This window comes from Trichosurus vulpecula, chromosome 1, assembly GCF_011100635.1.
Source record: "Trichosurus vulpecula isolate mTriVul1 chromosome 1, mTriVul1.pri, whole genome shotgun sequence".
Lineage (NCBI taxonomy): Eukaryota > Metazoa > Chordata > Mammalia > Diprotodontia > Phalangeridae > Trichosurus > Trichosurus vulpecula.
This window is the reverse complement of record NC_050573.1, coordinates 240,441,169-240,460,431: the sequence shown is the minus strand read 5'-3', so window position 1 is coordinate 240,460,431 and position 19,263 is coordinate 240,441,169. Positions and strand designations below refer to the sequence as shown.

Genomic DNA, 19,263 nt, shown 5'->3' with positions numbered 1-19,263 from the left:
AGAAACATTTTTAAGAAATTTTACTCTATATTAAGTCTGAATTGATCTCTCTGTAACTTTTACCCACTGCTCTGAGTCACATCATTCTCTATCCTATTACTTCTCCCCACCAAGTATCCTATCCTCTAAGCCAGGGGTCAGCCAACTATAGTCCAAGGGCCAAATCTGGTCTACCACCTGTTTCTGGATGGCCTGTGAAGTAAGAATTTTTATGTTTTTAAATACAGTTACATCGATGTAACTTTTAAACTTATTTAAAAAAAACGTTTAAAAATGTAAAAACCATTCTCAGCATGCGGGCTGCAAAAAAAAAATATTAGGTGGCAGGCTAGATTTGGCCTTGGGCCTAGCAATCATCCCTACTTCCTTCAAATGATCATCATGTAGGATGATCTTGAAGTCCTTTATCATCCTGGGACCCTCTGCATGCTTATCAATGTACTTACTAAATTATGGTGTCCAGAACTGAATAGGATATTCCAGATGTGGTCTGACTAGAATCAACTGCCCACTCTTCTGTCCTAGATATTCTTCCTCTTAACAGCATGCTAGGTTTTTCTGACTGCCTTATCACAACGATGATCCATGTTGACCTTGCAATCCACAAACATTCCCCAATCTTTTTCAGACTACTTGTTATGTAGTCATCATGCCCCCATTTTATACTTTTGATGATAAATTTTGAATCAAAATCTACAATTTTACTTTTACCTGCCCTGGTTTTTATACTCAGTTCTGGACACCACATTTTAGTATGGACACTGACAAACTGGAGAGCATCCAATTGTGAATGGGACTAGAAATTATGATATCGAAGGAAGGTTCTGGGGGTATTTAGCCTAGAGAAGAGAAGAAGAAAAGGATCAGGAGAAGAGGGAAGAATATGATGACTATTTTCAAGTACTTAAAGGGTGCTCATATGGAAGGTGGATTAGGTTTGTTACGCTTGACCCCAGAGGGCAGAACTAAAAGCAACAGATTGCAATAAAGCTGATTTAGACCTAACTTTGGGAAAAACATATCAGTCATTAGAGCAATCCCAAAACCAAAAGCAGATATGCCTCATGGAGTGAGTGATGGGTTCCCCTCACTTGAGGGTCTTCAGTCAAAGGTTGGGTATTTGTTGGGGAAATATGTTTTGGGCTGGGGCTGCGTGCCTTCCAACTCTGGGACTGGGTGATGAGAGTGAACGATATTGCTGCTGGGAAGTTTTAAGAAGTGGGATGGGAATTGTAGGGACTAGTCTTAGTGAATCAGGAAACTAAGGCAGCTGCTATCAATATGGAACTGTTGGATATAGCTTGAGAAGGTGCAGTTTGTATGGAAAATGACAAGAAGGGGAATCTCTAAGAGAACAGTAGAATGACTACTAAGTAGCAATGATGGTACTTGAGAAGTTTCACACTGAAATTGCAGAGGGCAAAATTAGCAGGTGCAGACTTGGGAGTGGCCAAAAAAGGCTTAGCCTCAGAATCAGAATCATCAAGATTAGGAGTTACTTTCCTCAAATCAGTGCTCAATTCACGGGAGCATACTACTCTCAAACTTATATCATTTAGGCATTTTCAAAATTTCCAATTGTACCCCCCAAAAAGATGTCTTGTTCTACATGAAGGGCACCACCTGTACTCTCAGCGTATTTTGTAAAATTTTCTTGTCAGGACCAGTTCTACCCCTGTATGTTTAATGATGATAGCAAAAGAGTCATCTCATTGAGAACATGAAACAACCCCAACATCCAAGATATCATTACTCTAATGATTTACAAGATGGAAAGTTTTGTCTGGAGACCTAAATTCTTCTGAAGATGGAAGGAAATTTAAAATTACACCGTGGGAAACATTACTTACTTATATTCATTTTCAACCATATTTTCTGGGTCTGCCTGCTCAATGGCTTCTTCAAAAAATTCTTCTAAAGTTGGCATGTATTCCCTGTTCATTGGAAAAAGAATTCCAAGATTTCATATTTTTAATACTGTTTCCTTCATATATATGCCTTATTCTTTCTCAAAGGGCATCTTATCTTACTGAGAAACTATGGAAATGGAAGATTTTGATTTTATCTACAGTTGTAAAGTCTTTTTTTCTCTTAGGTACAGGGGCTCATAGTCAGGGGTCTGTGAAATTTCTAAAAAAATATTTTGACAATTACATTTCAGTATAATTGGTTCTCTTTGTAATCCTATATATTTCATTTTATGCCTTTAAAAACATTATTTTTGAGAAGAGGCTTCAGCAGACTACCAAATGCATCTGTGGCACAAAAAATGTGAAGAACCTCTGCTTTAGTAAATGTCCCCAAACAAGCATTCCACTGGTTTAACAAAGATATGTATTTTTTTCATGGGGGGGTGGGAGTGGGGAAGAAAAGGGCCAATGAGGGTGATAAGAAAAGGAAAGAAGAATCTGGTAATCTTTTTTCCTGAGTCCAGATTTCAAAAGGTACACTGAATAATTCAACTCTTGTATAACCTAAGAGCTATAAAGTTTCTCAATATCCTGCCACTCATAAAAACAAAGTCTCTCAGATTTGGGGGTAAGGTGTCATAAAATATTTTCCAACCTGAAATTTTTTTTTACCATTCAGAGTTAATATCAACCACACTACTATCAAGGGTTTAACTTTCATTCTTATTTTAGACCTTTATTATCAAGGTTAAAGAGCATCATTTGGGCACTTTGTAAGTAAAATACAGAAATGCAAAACTGTCAAAGAAAATTCTGATGTATTAGATAACTAAGTAAATTACCTCAGATGGTCAGAATACTGAGCTTTCCCAAAGCAAACCAAGTACCTCCCTCAATGAATCAGTTACAAATACCACACAAACCCTTAACTTGTGGCTTATAAGATTTCATAAAATCTTAGCATCACTATTTTGCCTACCTCAGACAAAGCTGGAAGGATTTGATACCTGAAAACCCAGGTTTTCCTGTTTGTTTTCTTTTTGTTATTGTTGTTCGCAACAATATCTTAAAATTTTTTTCTTGTGGTTCAAAGCTTAAAAAAAGACTGAGGCCACTAGGAGAAGAGTCATGACTTTATTCCTGTTAAGGTCACACAGAAATAGAACAATTTTCACTTGCCTGTTCTCTGATTTACAAGCTTCCATGTTATCAGGACAGAGATTCCAAAGCTTTGTTAGCTCCTCACTGAAAAGCAAAAGACAAAAATACCCCTATAATTATCCCAGTCAAAAAATACAATGATATCAACAAGGCACTCACTTCTGTAGGCTTAAGCCATCTTAAAATAAAGACTCATTAAAAAATAAAAAAATGTGCAGAATACGATGGTTCATGCTAAAAAAATAAAGTTCACAAAGGGCCAGAACCATGACTTTTGAATATTTGCTTAAAGTTTCTAAGGAAATACAAGTTTTCAGTTAACCACACTGATAATACCTTTATACTAAGCAGTGAAATCATTTCTCCCTATGTCATCTTTTGGGAGAAACAGGAGCAGGGACAGTATTTGAACACATTAATTCTTCTCAAACGTATTCATGAGCACAAGCAGCCCAGCGATCATGACAACCTAGCACAATGAAAGTAAAGTGGCTCAATGTGGCCCAAAATTCAACAAGAGACAGTGCAGAAAGAATCCACAGGCTTTCTAAGCAACCTCCAAAATAAAGGCTACAGCGGTTGCAGGATCAGCATGATAAGGAACGTAGTTGTACTTGGTCACTCTTATAGAAACAAACAAGTGATGTTTGACAGCAACAAACTATAAAAATTCTGTAACAGTACCTTTAAAAAGCAAACATATCAAATATACAGTTACCAATCCTGGCCCAGATATGAAGACAAGCTGACCTACTTTCCCATCAGAATTTTTTTGCTGGATCCTTTTCCCAGGAAATCCTCCGGCGCGCCTCTCTTTCGTACGACTCTTGTAGGCTTGGATTCTGATGGTCTACGGCAAATAGAATGTACACTATTTTTGGAATTATACGTGGTTAGGAAAAGTGAAGAAATTTTAGATCTGATAAGGAAATACGTTTAGGACACTTTTCTTAAGATGAAAGGTTTTACATTTATGCATTACACTGCTTTAGATGAGAACTACCACAATTTGCAAGAAATTACATAAAACAATTCAATAACTAACAGGACAGTTTTGTTTTGGGAATGTCTCAAGTGAGAAGTAACTAATGGGCAAAAAGAAAGGAGCTAATGCATTGAAGTGAATATAAAAGGATGTCCCCATACGCCATTCCTCCTGTCTCCCAGTTTTATAACCTCGGTGTTATACGTGTCTTCTCCTTCTCCCTCACCCCACATGTTCGATCTGCTGCCAAATCTTAACATTTGTACCTCCATAACATCTCTCACATCTGATCCTTTTTCTTTACTCATACAGGTACCACCACTGTAGTCTAGGCCCTCATCATCTCTTGTATATACTACTGTAATGGCCTCCCAATTCGTCTCCCTACCTCAAATCTCTTCCTGCTTCAGTCTGCCCTCCACACAGCTGCCAAAATTATTTCCTAAATGCAGCTGTAACCATATCACCCTCCTGCTCAATAAACTTCAATGCCTCCTTATTGCCTCTAAGATCACATATAAACCATCTGGCTTTTAAAGTCCATCACAACCTGACCTTAACCTAGCCTGTCCTCCTCATTATAGATTACTTTCCTTCTCATACTCTAAGGTTCAACCAAACTGGGCTTCTTCCCATGCACTCTCTCCCCCATCTTTGCGCCTTTGCAATGCCCATCTCCTATGCTTGTAATACATGCCCCTCCTCATCTCTGCCTCACAGAATTCCTCTCTTCAGGGTATAGTTCAAGCACCATTTTCTTTCTTTTTTTTTTAATTTTTTTTTTTTTGCAAGCACCACTTTCTAAATGAAGTCTTTCATAATCTCTCTGACTTCTAGTGCCTTCTTTCCCTATCTTATATTTATTATATTTATTCTGTCCCTGTCCTTTCCTCATAGGAATCTTGGACTCAGCTCCTGGAACAACTTGGGCTCTTAAAGGTGAGCATTTGCCTTATATGGCATAGATCTAGGTCTCCACCTCACTTCCTTGCCACCAACTCCAAACCACACCACTGCATTAATGGCCCTCCCTCTTTCCAGTCTCCCATTAGAATGATGAATATAGAAAGCATGGAAAGACCTACATGAACTCATGAAAACTGAAATAAGGAGAATCAAGAAAACTGTGTGTGTGTGTGTGTGTATGGGTACATGTATGTATAACGATTACATCAAAGTAAATGGGGAAAAAAACCCAAAACAGCTGAAGATGAATGATGAGAAATTGTAAAGAACAATCTTGGCCTCCAATACATTAGGGGGCTATCTAGGCAGTGTAAAAACAAAGGATATTAATAAAACCTATTGAATTGAAAAGGATGTAAGCACCCTGAAGGCAGGTATTATGTTGTTTGCTTGTATTTGTATCTCCATCTCTTAGCACACAGTATACACTTAATAAATGCTGACGTTCTCTCTCGCTCACTTTTTCTCTCTGACCTCGCCCCCCCCACCCACTCTGTTCCCCTAACTTCCCTCCTTGCCATCTCATTTTCTCCAAAAGAATGTAAGCTCCTTGAAAGAAAGGTTTCATTCTTTGTGTATATATCTTTTCTAGGACCTAACCCAATGATTCACACCATAAATCCCTGCTGACTGATACAGAAAACTCTGCCACACATATCAGTTACATATCTATATCTATGTATATATGTATCTATAAAAATCCTATTCTCAAGTGTTATTGGGGCATGCAGGCAATCCTAAGGTTTCTCAAAGGCTAGGCCAGTTGAATATAAGCTTTTGGTGATTTCCACCATGCTTTAAAGACTTTGAATATATAGTCCCAGTAATAGACAATGCTTGTTTTCTGACAATGAACCTAATTAAGTGCAGAGAGGTTCACCAGAAGTAAACTTGTCAGTTGGTGATAAATTCTCTGATCATAGAAACACACGAAAAAAAGAAAAATGCAAAATGGTCCTCAGTTCAGTGCAACCTCTTTTAGCTTCTGCTGTAATTGTAGCAGGATGGCAGAAAGGGGGAAAGAGAGTACTATGTATCATAAACTTTAAATTGTTTATAAATAAGCCTATAACTTCTGGTGTGCTAAATATGAGACCCTTGTCTGATGACTTACGAGTGGACATTCTACTAAAGGAAATGACTCACGTCATTCAACTGTCTTGCTATCTTGGGTGACTAAATATTTTTCTGAATGTAAGTGATCTTATGCATGCCACACAGCTGATAATCATCAGAGAGAGAAATCTATTCATTTACTGATGTTAAAAGTAAACAAAATAACAGACAACACAAGCTACTATTTTCTATGAAATTTAACATATATATATATCAGTCACCATAAACAGGGGGCAAAAGGGCTTATAAATTGCCTCAACCACCAAACACTTGGTATGCTTATCAAATGGCAACACAAATGAAAAGACATGGCAGCCGAGAGTAATGCTGCTTTAAAATAATCTGCAAATTCTTGAAGAGGAAGATGCAAGATTATGAGCATAAAACAGTAAGAAATAGCGGAGAGAAAGACAAGTTTACAGAAAGTTTTTAGACTGAATTAAGCTCGATCATTCTGAGAGTAAGGGTGAAACTGGAAGCAGGACAATAAACACATAACAATGGAAAAGATCTGTCAAGACTTTTATAACTATCTTCTCCATCAACGATACTAGATCCATCCTATTTGGACTGGACAACTTTTAAATACCAGTATTCTTAAGTTGATGCTATATGGCCAACAAACACGGAACAGCAGTGTTCAAAGAATTAGAATTACAGATCACTCAACAATTGAGAAATGTGTAAAATGTATATATGGCTACATTGTAGCATTTTAGCAACAAAGAATTACTAGTAAGATGCATAAAAGATCAAGAGATATATGACTAAAAGAGGAAGTGGACTAGTCATATAATAAAAATAAGGAATAACAGATGGATACCCCATGTGTTCTACTAGTATCGAAATAACATCAAGACAGATAGAGGAAAGGCCTCTAGTATTTTGGGTGGACTCTCTATAGAGAACATAGTTAGAGGTGAGAGATATACAAGAGTTGCACAGAATGAGAAGATATGGATGGTTTGTAATCTTGTCTTGTGGGAATACTCACATTTATGAGAACACAGATGTATCAAAGTACGTAAGGATATTTTAAAAAATTATACATAATGGAAAAATCATCATCTTACACAATATATAAAAATACTTTTGATATTCTTATTGTGGTTTTTACCTTTCTTTCACAAAACTTGGACAGCCTTCATTTTTCCATGAGTTCCAATTTTCTTCAGTGTTTAATATATGCTAGAAAAAAATACCCAAATATGATTGACATCTGAAGAATGGAAATACTTAAAATTCTATATGGTATCAAAAATAACAATAATATAAGATACATACCTCTACCATTTTTGAAAATCTCTCTCCATCAGGGGGGTTTTCAGATAGTAGCTGTGATCAGAAAGCACACACTAAGCTTTCAACAACGTTCTGCATCATATGAATGGTTTATAGGCAGAGACCCCATAAAAGTATTTGTGGTCCCGTACCTGAACTAATGTTATCCTTATTTTCCTATATGAGGCTGAAACTGCTAAATCTAGTTCATAAAAGAGAAAACTCCAAATTTCCAAGATTTTGATCACTGATGGCTTGTACTGAACTTACTTGATAGACTGATTTTGTAGTATCTTCAATCCACAGGGATTGTTCATCAGTTAGAACATAGTTTGAACTAGAAAAGAAAGCAAAAAAGACCACGAAAGAAAAAGATGTCAAATTCATGGCCCACAGCACTCCCTAGTGAAGCCTGAAAAAGATTAAAATGTAATTGGGAAATATTTAACTACAAGAAATAAAAATACAATAAAACAGACAATATTAATATATGGTTTTCTAAGTCGATATGCAGTCTGCAGGGATCCTTTATGTTCAGTTTAGTGACTTCTGTTTCTATTTCAGTTTGATACACTGGCTAAGACAGAGTTTATATATTTGCTTTAATATATATGTGTGTGTATACATATGTATGTATACATATATATGTAACAATATATCTGCAAGTATAAAATGTAACTGTAGCAAATGTGACAAATGATGCCTGGAAGAAGTTTTCCTAAATTTATTGCATCCTGAGAGGTAGCATGGTGTACACTGTATAGACAGCCAGCCCTGGAGCCAAGAAGACTAGGCATGGTTCAAGTGTTGCCTCTGATACACACCAGTAGTGTGTAATGAAGTAAATTGTTGTTGTTCAGTCATTTCAGTTGTGTCTGACTCTTGGTGACTCCACTGGGATTTTCTTGACAAAGATACTGGAGTAGTCTGCCATTTCCCTCTCCAGCTTATTTTACAAATGAGGAAACTGAGGCAAAGAGGGTTAAGGGTCACAATGCTTGCTTCTGGTTGTTTTTAGTATTGAAGAAAGGAGTTTCCACACTGGAACTTTGTCATAATAATGAAATCAAAGATGAGCCCACCCCATTACATTTTAAAAATAGAATATAAAATCTATACAGTTACATATTTGTGAATACTATACTTTGTTTTTTATTTTCTTCATTGAATTCATAGCCATTATCGCTAAAACAGTCAGAGAAGCAACAAGAGCATAGAGACACAATTCACTTTTGTGACTTTATGCTGTTGGTATTTAGTAGGAATTTGTTTTTCCTCTTTTCTGTAGCAATGAAAAGCAGATATACAAAAAAATCTACCTGCCTCTGATAGAAGCAGCTCAAAAAAAAATAAACATTTCAACCATAACAATTTCAAGTATAATCTTATTATGTTTACGTGGTTACTAGTTCTTACTGATAGTCTGACTAGTCGGGGGACTGCTCAGTTGAGGAAATCAGCAGGAGCAGTTAGGCTCATTACCAGTGCTCACAGTAATACTACACAGGCTACTGCCTGTAGTACAAGGAGCTGTGATTCTCTCACTTCAATTATAGACATGACAACAGGGAAATAGTTTAACTGACGCTAGAAATGCTTACATTGGAAAACACTTCTTGATTAAGTTTTATGAGACTGAAATATGTAAATAAAGGAAGCTAAAAAAGCTACTTTATCTGGAGATAATCTTAAGATTTTTTTTTGGTGAGTTGGGTTGTCAAATTCATGGCTACTGAGTTAGGCCATGAGCTGGCTTGGGATATAAGGCTGGAGTTGCTATGGAAGAAGTATGAATGACAAGGCCCACAAGAGAAGACAAGCTGAGGTAAAAAAAACAATGAGACTACTATTCTGACCCGAGTTGGGTCAGAATAGGTATAGGGATACAAGGCTATTCCCTAAGGCTAGATCTAGAACATTCACCTACCAGTAAGAAATGTACTCTCCCAGAAAGTTCAGAGATCCCCATTGGTCAGGAAGAATATTAACAGATTGCATTAAAAGACAAATATAAAAGCACATACTACAGATTGTTAGTAGGAACATGTATTTGGCCTTTGGTTCCTAGATCTGCCCATTTAGATGTGATCTTTTCCTGGAAGTACTCAGATCCTCATATTTAGGGCTCATGGGTTCTCCAAACCAAAAGTGGTCACCAGTTTCTACCTTACCCATCTTGGGAAAAGGAAAAGTACACTTCAGATCAATCATCTATATAACTGGCTCTAGAGAGCTAGTTCCCAAATTATCCAGAGTAGGAGAAATAACTCAAATAGAATATTAACATATATGTCATACATTTACTATAATTCAATCCTTAGAAATCCATTTCCTTACAACGGCAATACAATTTTGGATAAATAAATCCCTGTTCTCTAGTTTTTCTGGCAGACACCCTCAATTCCCTAGGGATTAAAGTAGCAAATATCCGCTGCAAACATATGGTTGCTCTGTGTTCCTTATTCACAAAGGGGCTCTTAGATACAGTGGAAAGAAGAAACAGTAGGCAACCTAGGTCCAGTTTTACTTACAGCTAACCTCATTTTGTAATTCTAGTTATATTTTTCAGGCTTCTGCGAATAAGTAAATTAATAATTACAATAAGCTTACCTTTTGAATTTCACTTGCCCCTTAAGATACTGAAATAAAATGAGATACTGCAGAAGGATGTGACGACGAAAGTTACTATCACTCAGCTGTAAATCCATAAGCTATACGCACACAAAAGACAAACACAGGAGAAGAACAACAATATTTACTTTATGTATGTAAAAGTCAAACTTGGCCTAAATTTATAGTTTTCTGCTACAGAAAAGTAAGATGAATAATACAACAATGAAGAATTCATTGAAAAAATATATTGGCCTATTTCTTATCATGCATATTTATCAATGACTAGCAATTTTTTGTATCCAAAGTACTGAGAACTGGGCATATACTGAGCAGAGATCTTAAGTTTCAGATGAAAATCAACAAGTATGAACTTCATCTTTTAACAAAAAAGGAAACCAGGTAAAATACAGTATTTGTATAGATAGCTAGTGGAAAGATTTAGATGTCTAAAAATGATGTTTCTAAATAGTCTATTTTATTTCTGGATAGCTCTAATTTTTACACAGTTTTTTCTGACATCAAACCTATAGGGCCAAAGAGAACAAATCTAAACCTTTTCCCACATAACAAGTCTCTAAATATTTGAACACTCCTTCCTCTATACTCAAGTCTTTTCTTCTCCAGCGTAAATTTCCCTGATCAATCTTCATATGTTCTCAAAGCCCTTCACCTTCTTGGTTGCCTTTTTCTCTTATAGGCAGTTTAAGATTATTACTATGTGACCTTCAGGAAGATTTATACATGGGCTTTACTCTCTTCTGTAAACCAACAGAACTGAACACATCTGTAATGCCCCTTCCAGCTCTGAAATTCTGTCAGTTATGAATTCTTGCCATTTCTGGCTCTCTTCTAAAACAAGTATACTTAAAATGCTTTTCTTATAAATGAAAATAGCAAGACTTCATTAATTAGACTTTGTGATAAGAAAGAACTTTCAAAACAGGCCTTAGGTGGAAAATTAGCTATGCAGTATTTGTAAATAAAGGTTTTGCCACATAAGCTGTGTAAATAAGTTTAAAAAGAAATTAACCTAAAATTATTTTCAAGCACTTGAGAAACCACTTATGTTTAAAAAAAGCAACTTACAAAAACAAAATATTTACTTAGTGTACATTCCTAAAGACTTTCTTAGCCTAGTTTAAGTAATATGGAGGTTCAAAAGAAATTTCTAGCCCAATTAAAAAAAACCCAAAAAACATGAAATCAAACCAATCTTTCCTAGACATGTCCATCCTGCAAGTTCAAATTAGAACTATTTATATAAGACAGAAATTGCAGCTTTCTTCAGATTGTACTGTCTAAACATGGTTAATTAATACATTTAACCAACTTGAATATAGCATGAAATTGATATCAGGTGGTAAAAAGTAAAGAGAATTTTAAAAATTGGATATTTGTGAAAATGAAGGCTTTGTACCTTTTCACTTGTTAAGAATTTTGCAAAATATACATGTTCTCCTCCTGTTTTCAATTCTTCTAATTTCTTTCTTGAGGCCTGAGTATCATCCAGTTTATAACTTTTAAAAACAGCTAAAACCTCTTCAGAATACTGCAAAATGAAAATACTAATTAATTTTATCTTCCCAAATCACCAAATAATCTGTTTCCTTGTATTTATTAGAAAAATCGACATTTACTGCTTATTCACATATTATAACATACTAAATATGGAAAATATAATTGAGATACTTATCAATCAAATAAAATTTCTCACTATTTTAAAAGGTTAATTATCCCTCCTTAATGTAGTTAGGATATAGGACAAAACTGTAGAAAAGCTTTGATATTTTACATATATCCTCTGATGAGATTAACTGTTTAAACAACTGCAGAAGTAGAAAAGAACCCTTCAATTGGAGTCAGGAAGACGTAGGTTCAAATTCTGCCCAATACACTAAATAGATGTGTGATGCTGGGCAGATCCCTTAGCCTCTCAGGAGCTCATCCTCCTCATTTCACAGCACTTATCCAACTCTATATCTAGTATCTGATGAACTATTTTACTCTAATATTTCTTGTGAATAAAATATAAAAGTGAAAAAATAAACAGCAACATCAATTCAGTTCTAAGCATGGTAAAGTTGCTGTTAAATTATCCCCATCAGTTTAATTTCATCATTAAGTAAAACATTTCTTGAACACTACCATAAGAATGCTAACTTACATTTGCACAGTGCTTTTTAATTTACAAAAATCTTTCACAGTCACTGTCTCATTTGATCCTCCCAACAATCTTGTGAATTGGACAGAATATGTATTACTATCTTTATTTTTCCAATGAAAAAACAGAGGGGTTAAGGTGGTCTAAGATCACAGAACTAGCAAATGGTCTAGCCCAGTGCTTTTTCCATTATATTCACACTTTTGCTATAAGTAGAACTTTTAAATCCAAAAGAAATTAAAGTCATTCCTTAATATATGCCACATGAACACCAATTCAAATAGTAATTACAATTTAACTTCTGAAAACTACAAAATTGGAATAACAGCATGAAGTTAATGAAGCAATTTACCTTGAGAAAAGTTTTCCATGAAATCTTCTCATAGCACTGCACAGGATTTCTGAAGTAATCTTGAAGTGACCAGAATTTTCTATATAGGTTGTAATCAATTGGAATGGAGCTAATGAAACAAACAGTATGTTAATTATATCATTCTATTTCTTTAGAAAGTATCTAAGGCAAATAAAATGACAGAATCTCAAAGTTGAAAGGATTATGGAAGCTATTTGGTCCAACTAGTTCCTGAATAAGACTCCTCTCTAGAACAAAGCTAGGCTTCACTTGAAGAAAGCCCTCAAGTGAATGGGAGGTCTTCAGAGCTTACCAAAGCAGCCTGTTTTCACTTCTGGAAAACTCTAAATGTCAGGAAGCTTTACCTTAAATCAAACCCAAATACGCCTCTGGGTTTCACACTGAACTTGCAGTTCACTAAAATCTCCAATCTTTTTCCAATGAACTACTCTCTAGCCATGCCATCCATAGTTTATGCTTGGGTTTAAAAAAAATCAACTTCATAAGTATAAAACTTTATTATATACAATCAGACATATACACATGTCTATATCCATATCACATCCTCCCATCTCAGCTCCTTTTAAGATGTCATTTTTGTTTTTATATTACCAACACCTTACAGAGCAGCTTGCACATTAAGTAGGCAGGTTTTAAGTTTGCTGAATTGAATTGAGGGCTAGTAAAATGGATTGAGGCATAAACAGAAAGTCAGATTACAGGTACAGCTGCTTATTTTCATAATCAATATAGAGCCTGTGGCTATAGCAATGGTGTAATGATAATACTAGGCTACATTAAGGATTACAAAGGCCTTTATTCACAACAACCATTTGAGGTGGGTGCAAGTTAGGAGGACTGAAGGGGAAGAGGAGGAAGCTAGATTTGTGATTTCATGGGTATAGGGAACACCTACTGAGGAAACTTCTTTTGCTAAGGCAGACTGGCTCTTTGAGAATCCTTGAGAGGCATTTAGGGCACTGAGAAGTCACACAGCCAGAATGTTAGAAGCAGGACTTAAACTCAGGTTTTCCTGACTCTGAAGCTTACTTCTAATCCATTATACCACACTGTCTCTCAAGAGTATTTAGTATTAGTACCCTCTCCCCATTTTACAGATGAGGAAACTGAAGTTCAGAAAGGTTAAATGACCTACCCAGGGTAATAGCTAGTAGGCATGAGAGCTAGGATTTGACTGAGTTCCCTGACTAGTGATCTTTCCACTACATCACTGTGTGGTGTACAGAATCTAAGGGTGGGAAATGACCCACAGAGGCTACCTATTGCAATCTATAGCTCAATGTGAATCCCCTCAACGACATCCCTAACAAGCAGAAATCCACTTCTCACTAGAAGCCCTACAATGAGAGGTAATTCACTACCTCTTAAGATCATTTTATTTTTAAAATTCAGAGACAGGATGATGACAGTCCTTACCTTGTTAAGCTTTTTTAAAAAAATTACAACACCCACTCTTCGACTGGCTATTCTACATGTCTGCATTACCAAAAATGAATTTATATACAATTCTAAGTATATGGTGTGACTATTAAAAGTTTTTAATCAAACATACCATAATTTATTCATCCAAGTGTTGTTCCCTTCAAAGTGATTACCTTGGAAGGCCACACACTTACTCAAATGTTGCTGACACTGCTCAGAATACTTTCCAATCTCCTCTCTTGACTCTTACAGAACAATTTGTTTTTCTGTTTTTAATAGTCTCAGTAGAGGCACTTTTTTTTTCCTTTGAAGGTAGATTTTGTTTTTGGAAACAGCCAACGGACATTTGGAACAAAGTCTGGTGAGTACAGTCGTTCAGATCAAGCTGGGTCATGTCATTTTCAGTCCAAAACGAGGTGTGACTATAAAGGAATGAGAATGAATTTCTTGTGTGGTTCTGAAGGCAATCCCAAAAGAGAGCTCCAAAAATGTTCTGAGCAGTGGTAGTATCATCAGAGTAAGTGTACAGCCTCCCCAAGGTGACTACTCTAAAGGTAACACTTATTTGGATGTATAAATTCAGGTATTTCATTAAAAAATCAGTCACATTAATTCAGTCACACCATGCACAAAGAATATTAGGTGAGCAAAACTACAAATCCTTAAGTATAAAACATATTCACACTCACATGCAGAATCACAGAATTTCAGAGCAAAACTTAAAAGCCAAATTTTCAGTAACCTCAACTATCTGGAACACAGCTTTAAGTAACTGAAAATAGGAGGAAAACAATTACAAAGTCTAAGCACTTTCTCTTTAGGAAAGGTATAAAGACCCTGTCAGACTCTGCCCTAGAGCTCAGTATCTTAGAATGATATGTAAATTAAGAGAAGCAATTTACACAGCTTTGTTGAGAATGAGAATAAGAGTTCTCATTTAAGAGATATGGCAGAAAAGAGATAGGTGGACAAAAGAGAAGAACTAGAAAAAAACCTAAAAGAACTACTTTTTAAAAAAGCACCACAGTCCAGAGTCATTTACCAAGCCCTATGAACCTTGAAACCTACCAAAGGTATTAATTACTATATTGCTCATTATAAAAAAAAAAAAGCATGGTATGGTAAGGAATGAATGCTGGAGCTACAGTCATGAGGCACCTGGGTTTAAATCTCATTTTGACACTTAACTATGTGACCACGGCAAAGTCAATTCATTTCTCAGGCTCTGGAGTTTTCTCAACTGCAAAATGGGATTATAATGCCTGTAGCAGAGCACCACATAATACCAGCTATGATGATGATGGCCTGTCTTGGAATTTTTAAAAGTTTAATTATAGCAATGTACAATGGAAACAGAAATTAAGAGGACCTAGGTGCAATTTCTGGTCTTGAAGCTTACTTACTACCTGTGTGCCCTGAGCAAGTCATTTAACCTCCACGAGTCTAGTTTTTTCATCTGTAAAATAAGGGGTTTGGACTGGATGGCCTCTGAGCGTTCTTCCACCTAAACTTTAAGTAAGGTATAATGCATTTTAGAAAGATTTCATAAAAAATGGTTAAAATAAATTTTGACACAAATGGTAAATTTATCTTAAAAATTGATTTATATGAAATACCACTCCCCCAAGGAGCTAGACAAACAAGGCATGCAACTAGTCTCAGCTGTGCTGGAAGACTGCAGGAGAGAGAACAGAAGAGTTTTAGAAGGTGTGCAGTTTTCTGAAATTGTGAAGGAGACCAGATTTGGGGGAGGGGAAATTTGTGAGGATCACAAGTCATACTCAAGGAGAGGAAGAAAAGAGAAGGGATATAGTTGAAAAAAAAAATCACAGTTTCAAGTTGGAAGGGATCTTAGAGGACATATCTAGTTCAGTCTCCTCATTTCACAGTTAAAAAAATGGAGTCCCAGAAATTAAATGACTTGTCCATAGTCATACTGGGACTATGTGAAAGAGGCAGAATCTGAACTTAAGTCACAGGATAACATCTAGATCTAGAAGAGATTTCAGTTCAGAGGCCTCATAGTCTAATCCCATCATTTTATACATGAAGAAACTGAGGCATAGAGAGGTTAAGTGATTTGCCCAAGGTCACACAGGTAGGAGGCATCAGAGGCAAGATTGAAACCCGTGTCCTCTTACTTCAAAGTAGCTGCTCATTCCATGCAGTACTGTGTGACCTCCCACACTCTCAGATTCTAAAACCCAGAACCAGTGATCCTCCCCACTCCAGGGCCTTGCTGCCTATCTCACGGTCTCATAAGGAAAACTCACATGGGAATATAATTGTCAAGTCTTTTGCTTGGTGTAAAAAAAAATCAACTTAACAAGTAAAAGATGGGGAAACTATGGCAAAATATTGGTTCACCTGAAAAAAGCCTGAGTGTTTTAGTGGCCTGAAAGCTCAGTATGAATTAAGAGTGTGATATCAAAGTCAAAATCTAATTCAAACTTAGTCTGCATCAAAAGTACTATGATACTTCTGGAAGACACGATTTAGGAAGAAAATTGATATTCTCTGTAAAGTTAAACAGCACCCAGAAGGGCAAACAGGATGGTGAAAGCCTGCCAGCTAAGGATCAGCTGAAAGAACTGGGTATGATTAGCTTAGAGAAAAGACAGCTATCAAAGTATTTGAAGGTCTATCGTGGATTACAATTGTTCTGTTTGGACCCAGAAGACAGAGGAACTTAGAGCAACAGGTGGAAGTTTCAAAGAGGTAGAGATTTAGGCTTGATATACAGAAAAATTTCCTAATGACGAGAAATATCTAAAAGTTTATTGGCTTCCTAGGGAGGTGGTGATTTCCCTTTCAGTGGAAGTTTTTAGCGAGCAAAGGCTGGGTAACCATTCTGGGGGTATGCTGTACAGGGAATTCTTGATTAAGTGTGCTTTAGAATAGATGTTTGCTGAAGTCCTTTCCTAGTCTTAGGCTACCCAAAGTTATCAAAGTTAAACTTTCTTTTTCATTATACTGTCCTGCTTCTCAAAGGAGAAATGGAAAGAAGACAAACTCATCTGCCTTTCTGCTCCTTACTAATAAAAGCTCTCAATGGGAAAAAGAGATTGGAATGATTGGCTAAAAAAAAAATCCCCCTTTGAAGATGCTGTACAAAATCACTTTCCCAATCTGTTCAACTAAGGATTTGGAACAGATGATTTCTAAAGTTTCTCCAAGAGCTGGAATTCTATGATTTTATGACCTCTAAAGTCCTCATTTATTCACATCCCTGTGAGCAAAATGAGGGACTGGTTGGGAATGGGGACAGGAGGGAGAGGACAGCTATTAGAAAAGCTGATACAAAGTAAGGCATCCAAAACTAGCCCAATGGTAGATGCAATGTTCCTATAACGCAGGGGAGCTGAAGATGACCTACATTTGCTCCCTTTTATAACCCTGGGGTTCATGAGTCTCTTTTGAAAGTGCAAAAAAATCTCATGAGGGGACATGCATTAAGCAATTATTAACCCACACTCAAATTATCAGAATAAGGGGGTAGAGGGTGAGGAAAGGTACAGAGAGCTTGAGAAACCAATGGCAATTTTTGGAAATACTTCGGAAAGGTACCAAAGACAAATCTCAGCTACTTCACAATGATGTTCCGGTGACTAGGCCATGACATTAGTTGCCACTCTTTATTAGTTCAGTACTAGAATTAGTATAGAATCCAACCCCCTTTTATAACATTCCTATGGAAACATATGAGAGTAATAAATAAAAGTACCATATTAATCAAAGATATTACTATTCCTGACATCCACCACCATGGCCACATTAACTTACAAAACTTTTAAGGCGATGACGTATGTCTTTAGCTCCCTGCCACCTTCCCTAAAAACCACTTTTTCCTCCACCCTGGTCCTGTACCCATTCTAGTACTTGGCAGGATGCAAAGGTTATACTGTTATAGTAAACACAATAATAAAAATTCCCCAAACTCACCAACTTGTTGGAGCTTCATCATCTCCCATTTCTCCTTCCTCTACTTCCATTCCTTCATCTCTATCCTCGATGTGCTTTAAAAAATAAGAAGGACAAGGCTGGTTTTCAGGGACATAAACAATGCCAGAATTCTAGACCACTATATTTAACAGGTAGCCATTATTATGGCAGTTTGGGGATCATAAAATATTATAAGATACTGTAGGCACACTTTTAGACTTATTATAATGCCTGACACTTCAGGGTGAGATGATTTTTGATGTGTCATGTCAGTTTGGCATTCTAAGGCTATAATGTAGTTATGAAGACAAAGGAAGATGATCTAAGTTACACTGAATCCAGACTTGTATGCTCCCTCCTAGTCCCCAAGTTCAAGACCAAGATCCATTTCTAATTTAGGGAGTTCCATATGTGTTGAGTAAGATATGCCCAGTGGTTACAGGCATTTTTTCCTCCCTACTTCCACTGTTTGAGATTTTTCTGTAATTCTCCTTCAAACTTTTCTGGCTGCCTCTTGGGACCGCTACCTTTGTCACCATCCCACGCCCCTCCCCCCCATCTCCTTACTTGACTGTCCAAGGTAGTGTTTTCAGTTGCTCTAGGGCTAAAAGCACAGGGGAAGCTATGGAACTATTTTCTGTTTTACAACACAGACCAGAGGATAACCAGAAAAATATCTCCATTCAAAAGCAAAAGTATTAGAAGTCAAAAGGGAAAAAACTTGAAAGAGAAGTAACTAGTTGTTAGCCAAGGGAAAAGGACTGTTCCCTGGAATTTACAGTGGGAAAAGGCTTGATCTTTTTTTTTCTCATGGCCCTTCCCAACCTCCAAAATGGATCCAAATGCAGACAGAGGAATTTCTGGTTTCCCAAGCTGGAGCACTAAATGGTTTCCTAGAGCCATACTGTACATGCAAGTATAGATTCCATAATAACTATTAGTATACTACTACACATTAGGCACCTGGGCTATACACCAAAATCAGCCTCAACTGTCTAGTTTGCTTTAGAAATGTTTTTTAATAGTGTCCCCAGCTGAAGGGTAAGTGTACCAGAAATTTCTAAGTTTAAGTCAAGACTAATATGCAAAAATCTTTAAAAAGAAAATTTGCTAATGCTTAATAGCTCTCAGTAAAAATGCATTTCCATCCTAATTGACATCAGCCCTTCTTTAAAAACAAACTTGTAACATTCAGAAAGCAAAATTCAAAACAGTTCTCACCTTCTGACCCAAGGTGCTCTCTTGTTCATTGGTGTTGAAAACAGTGACATTTTCGAGATTAAACTGACTTTGTAAGTTAAGGCCTGTTTAAAGATAAGCAAAAACATGTATG

At 36.4% G+C, this 19,263-nt stretch overlaps 1 protein-coding gene across 2 annotated transcripts in view; it reads right to left on the bottom strand.

The window, feature by feature from the left end:
• Nucleotides 1-19,263, bottom strand: part of THOC1 (THO complex 1) — a 62,759-nt gene that overhangs the window by 10,278 nt on the left and 33,218 nt on the right. The window contains exons 8-18 of one of the 2 annotated variants that reach the window (XM_036741391.1): nucleotides 19,152-19,234; nucleotides 17,931-18,004; nucleotides 12,546-12,654; nucleotides 11,450-11,581; nucleotides 10,030-10,130; nucleotides 7,690-7,756; nucleotides 7,423-7,473; nucleotides 7,256-7,326; nucleotides 3,826-3,921; nucleotides 3,090-3,155; nucleotides 1,851-1,934 (exon numbers count right to left, since the gene is read on the bottom strand). In XM_036741391.1, coding sequence (XP_036597286.1) covers nucleotides 1,851-1,934; nucleotides 3,090-3,155; nucleotides 3,826-3,921; nucleotides 7,256-7,326; nucleotides 7,423-7,473; nucleotides 7,690-7,756; nucleotides 10,030-10,130; nucleotides 11,450-11,581; nucleotides 12,546-12,654; nucleotides 17,931-18,004; nucleotides 19,152-19,234 — 934 coding nt within the window. Of the gene's footprint in view, nucleotides 1-1,850; nucleotides 1,935-3,089; nucleotides 3,156-3,825; nucleotides 3,943-7,255; nucleotides 7,327-7,422; nucleotides 7,474-7,689; nucleotides 7,757-10,029; nucleotides 10,131-11,449; nucleotides 11,582-12,545; nucleotides 12,655-17,930; nucleotides 18,005-19,151; nucleotides 19,235-19,263 lie in introns of both variants that reach the window. The other variant, XM_036741390.1, reaches the window with a different exon arrangement.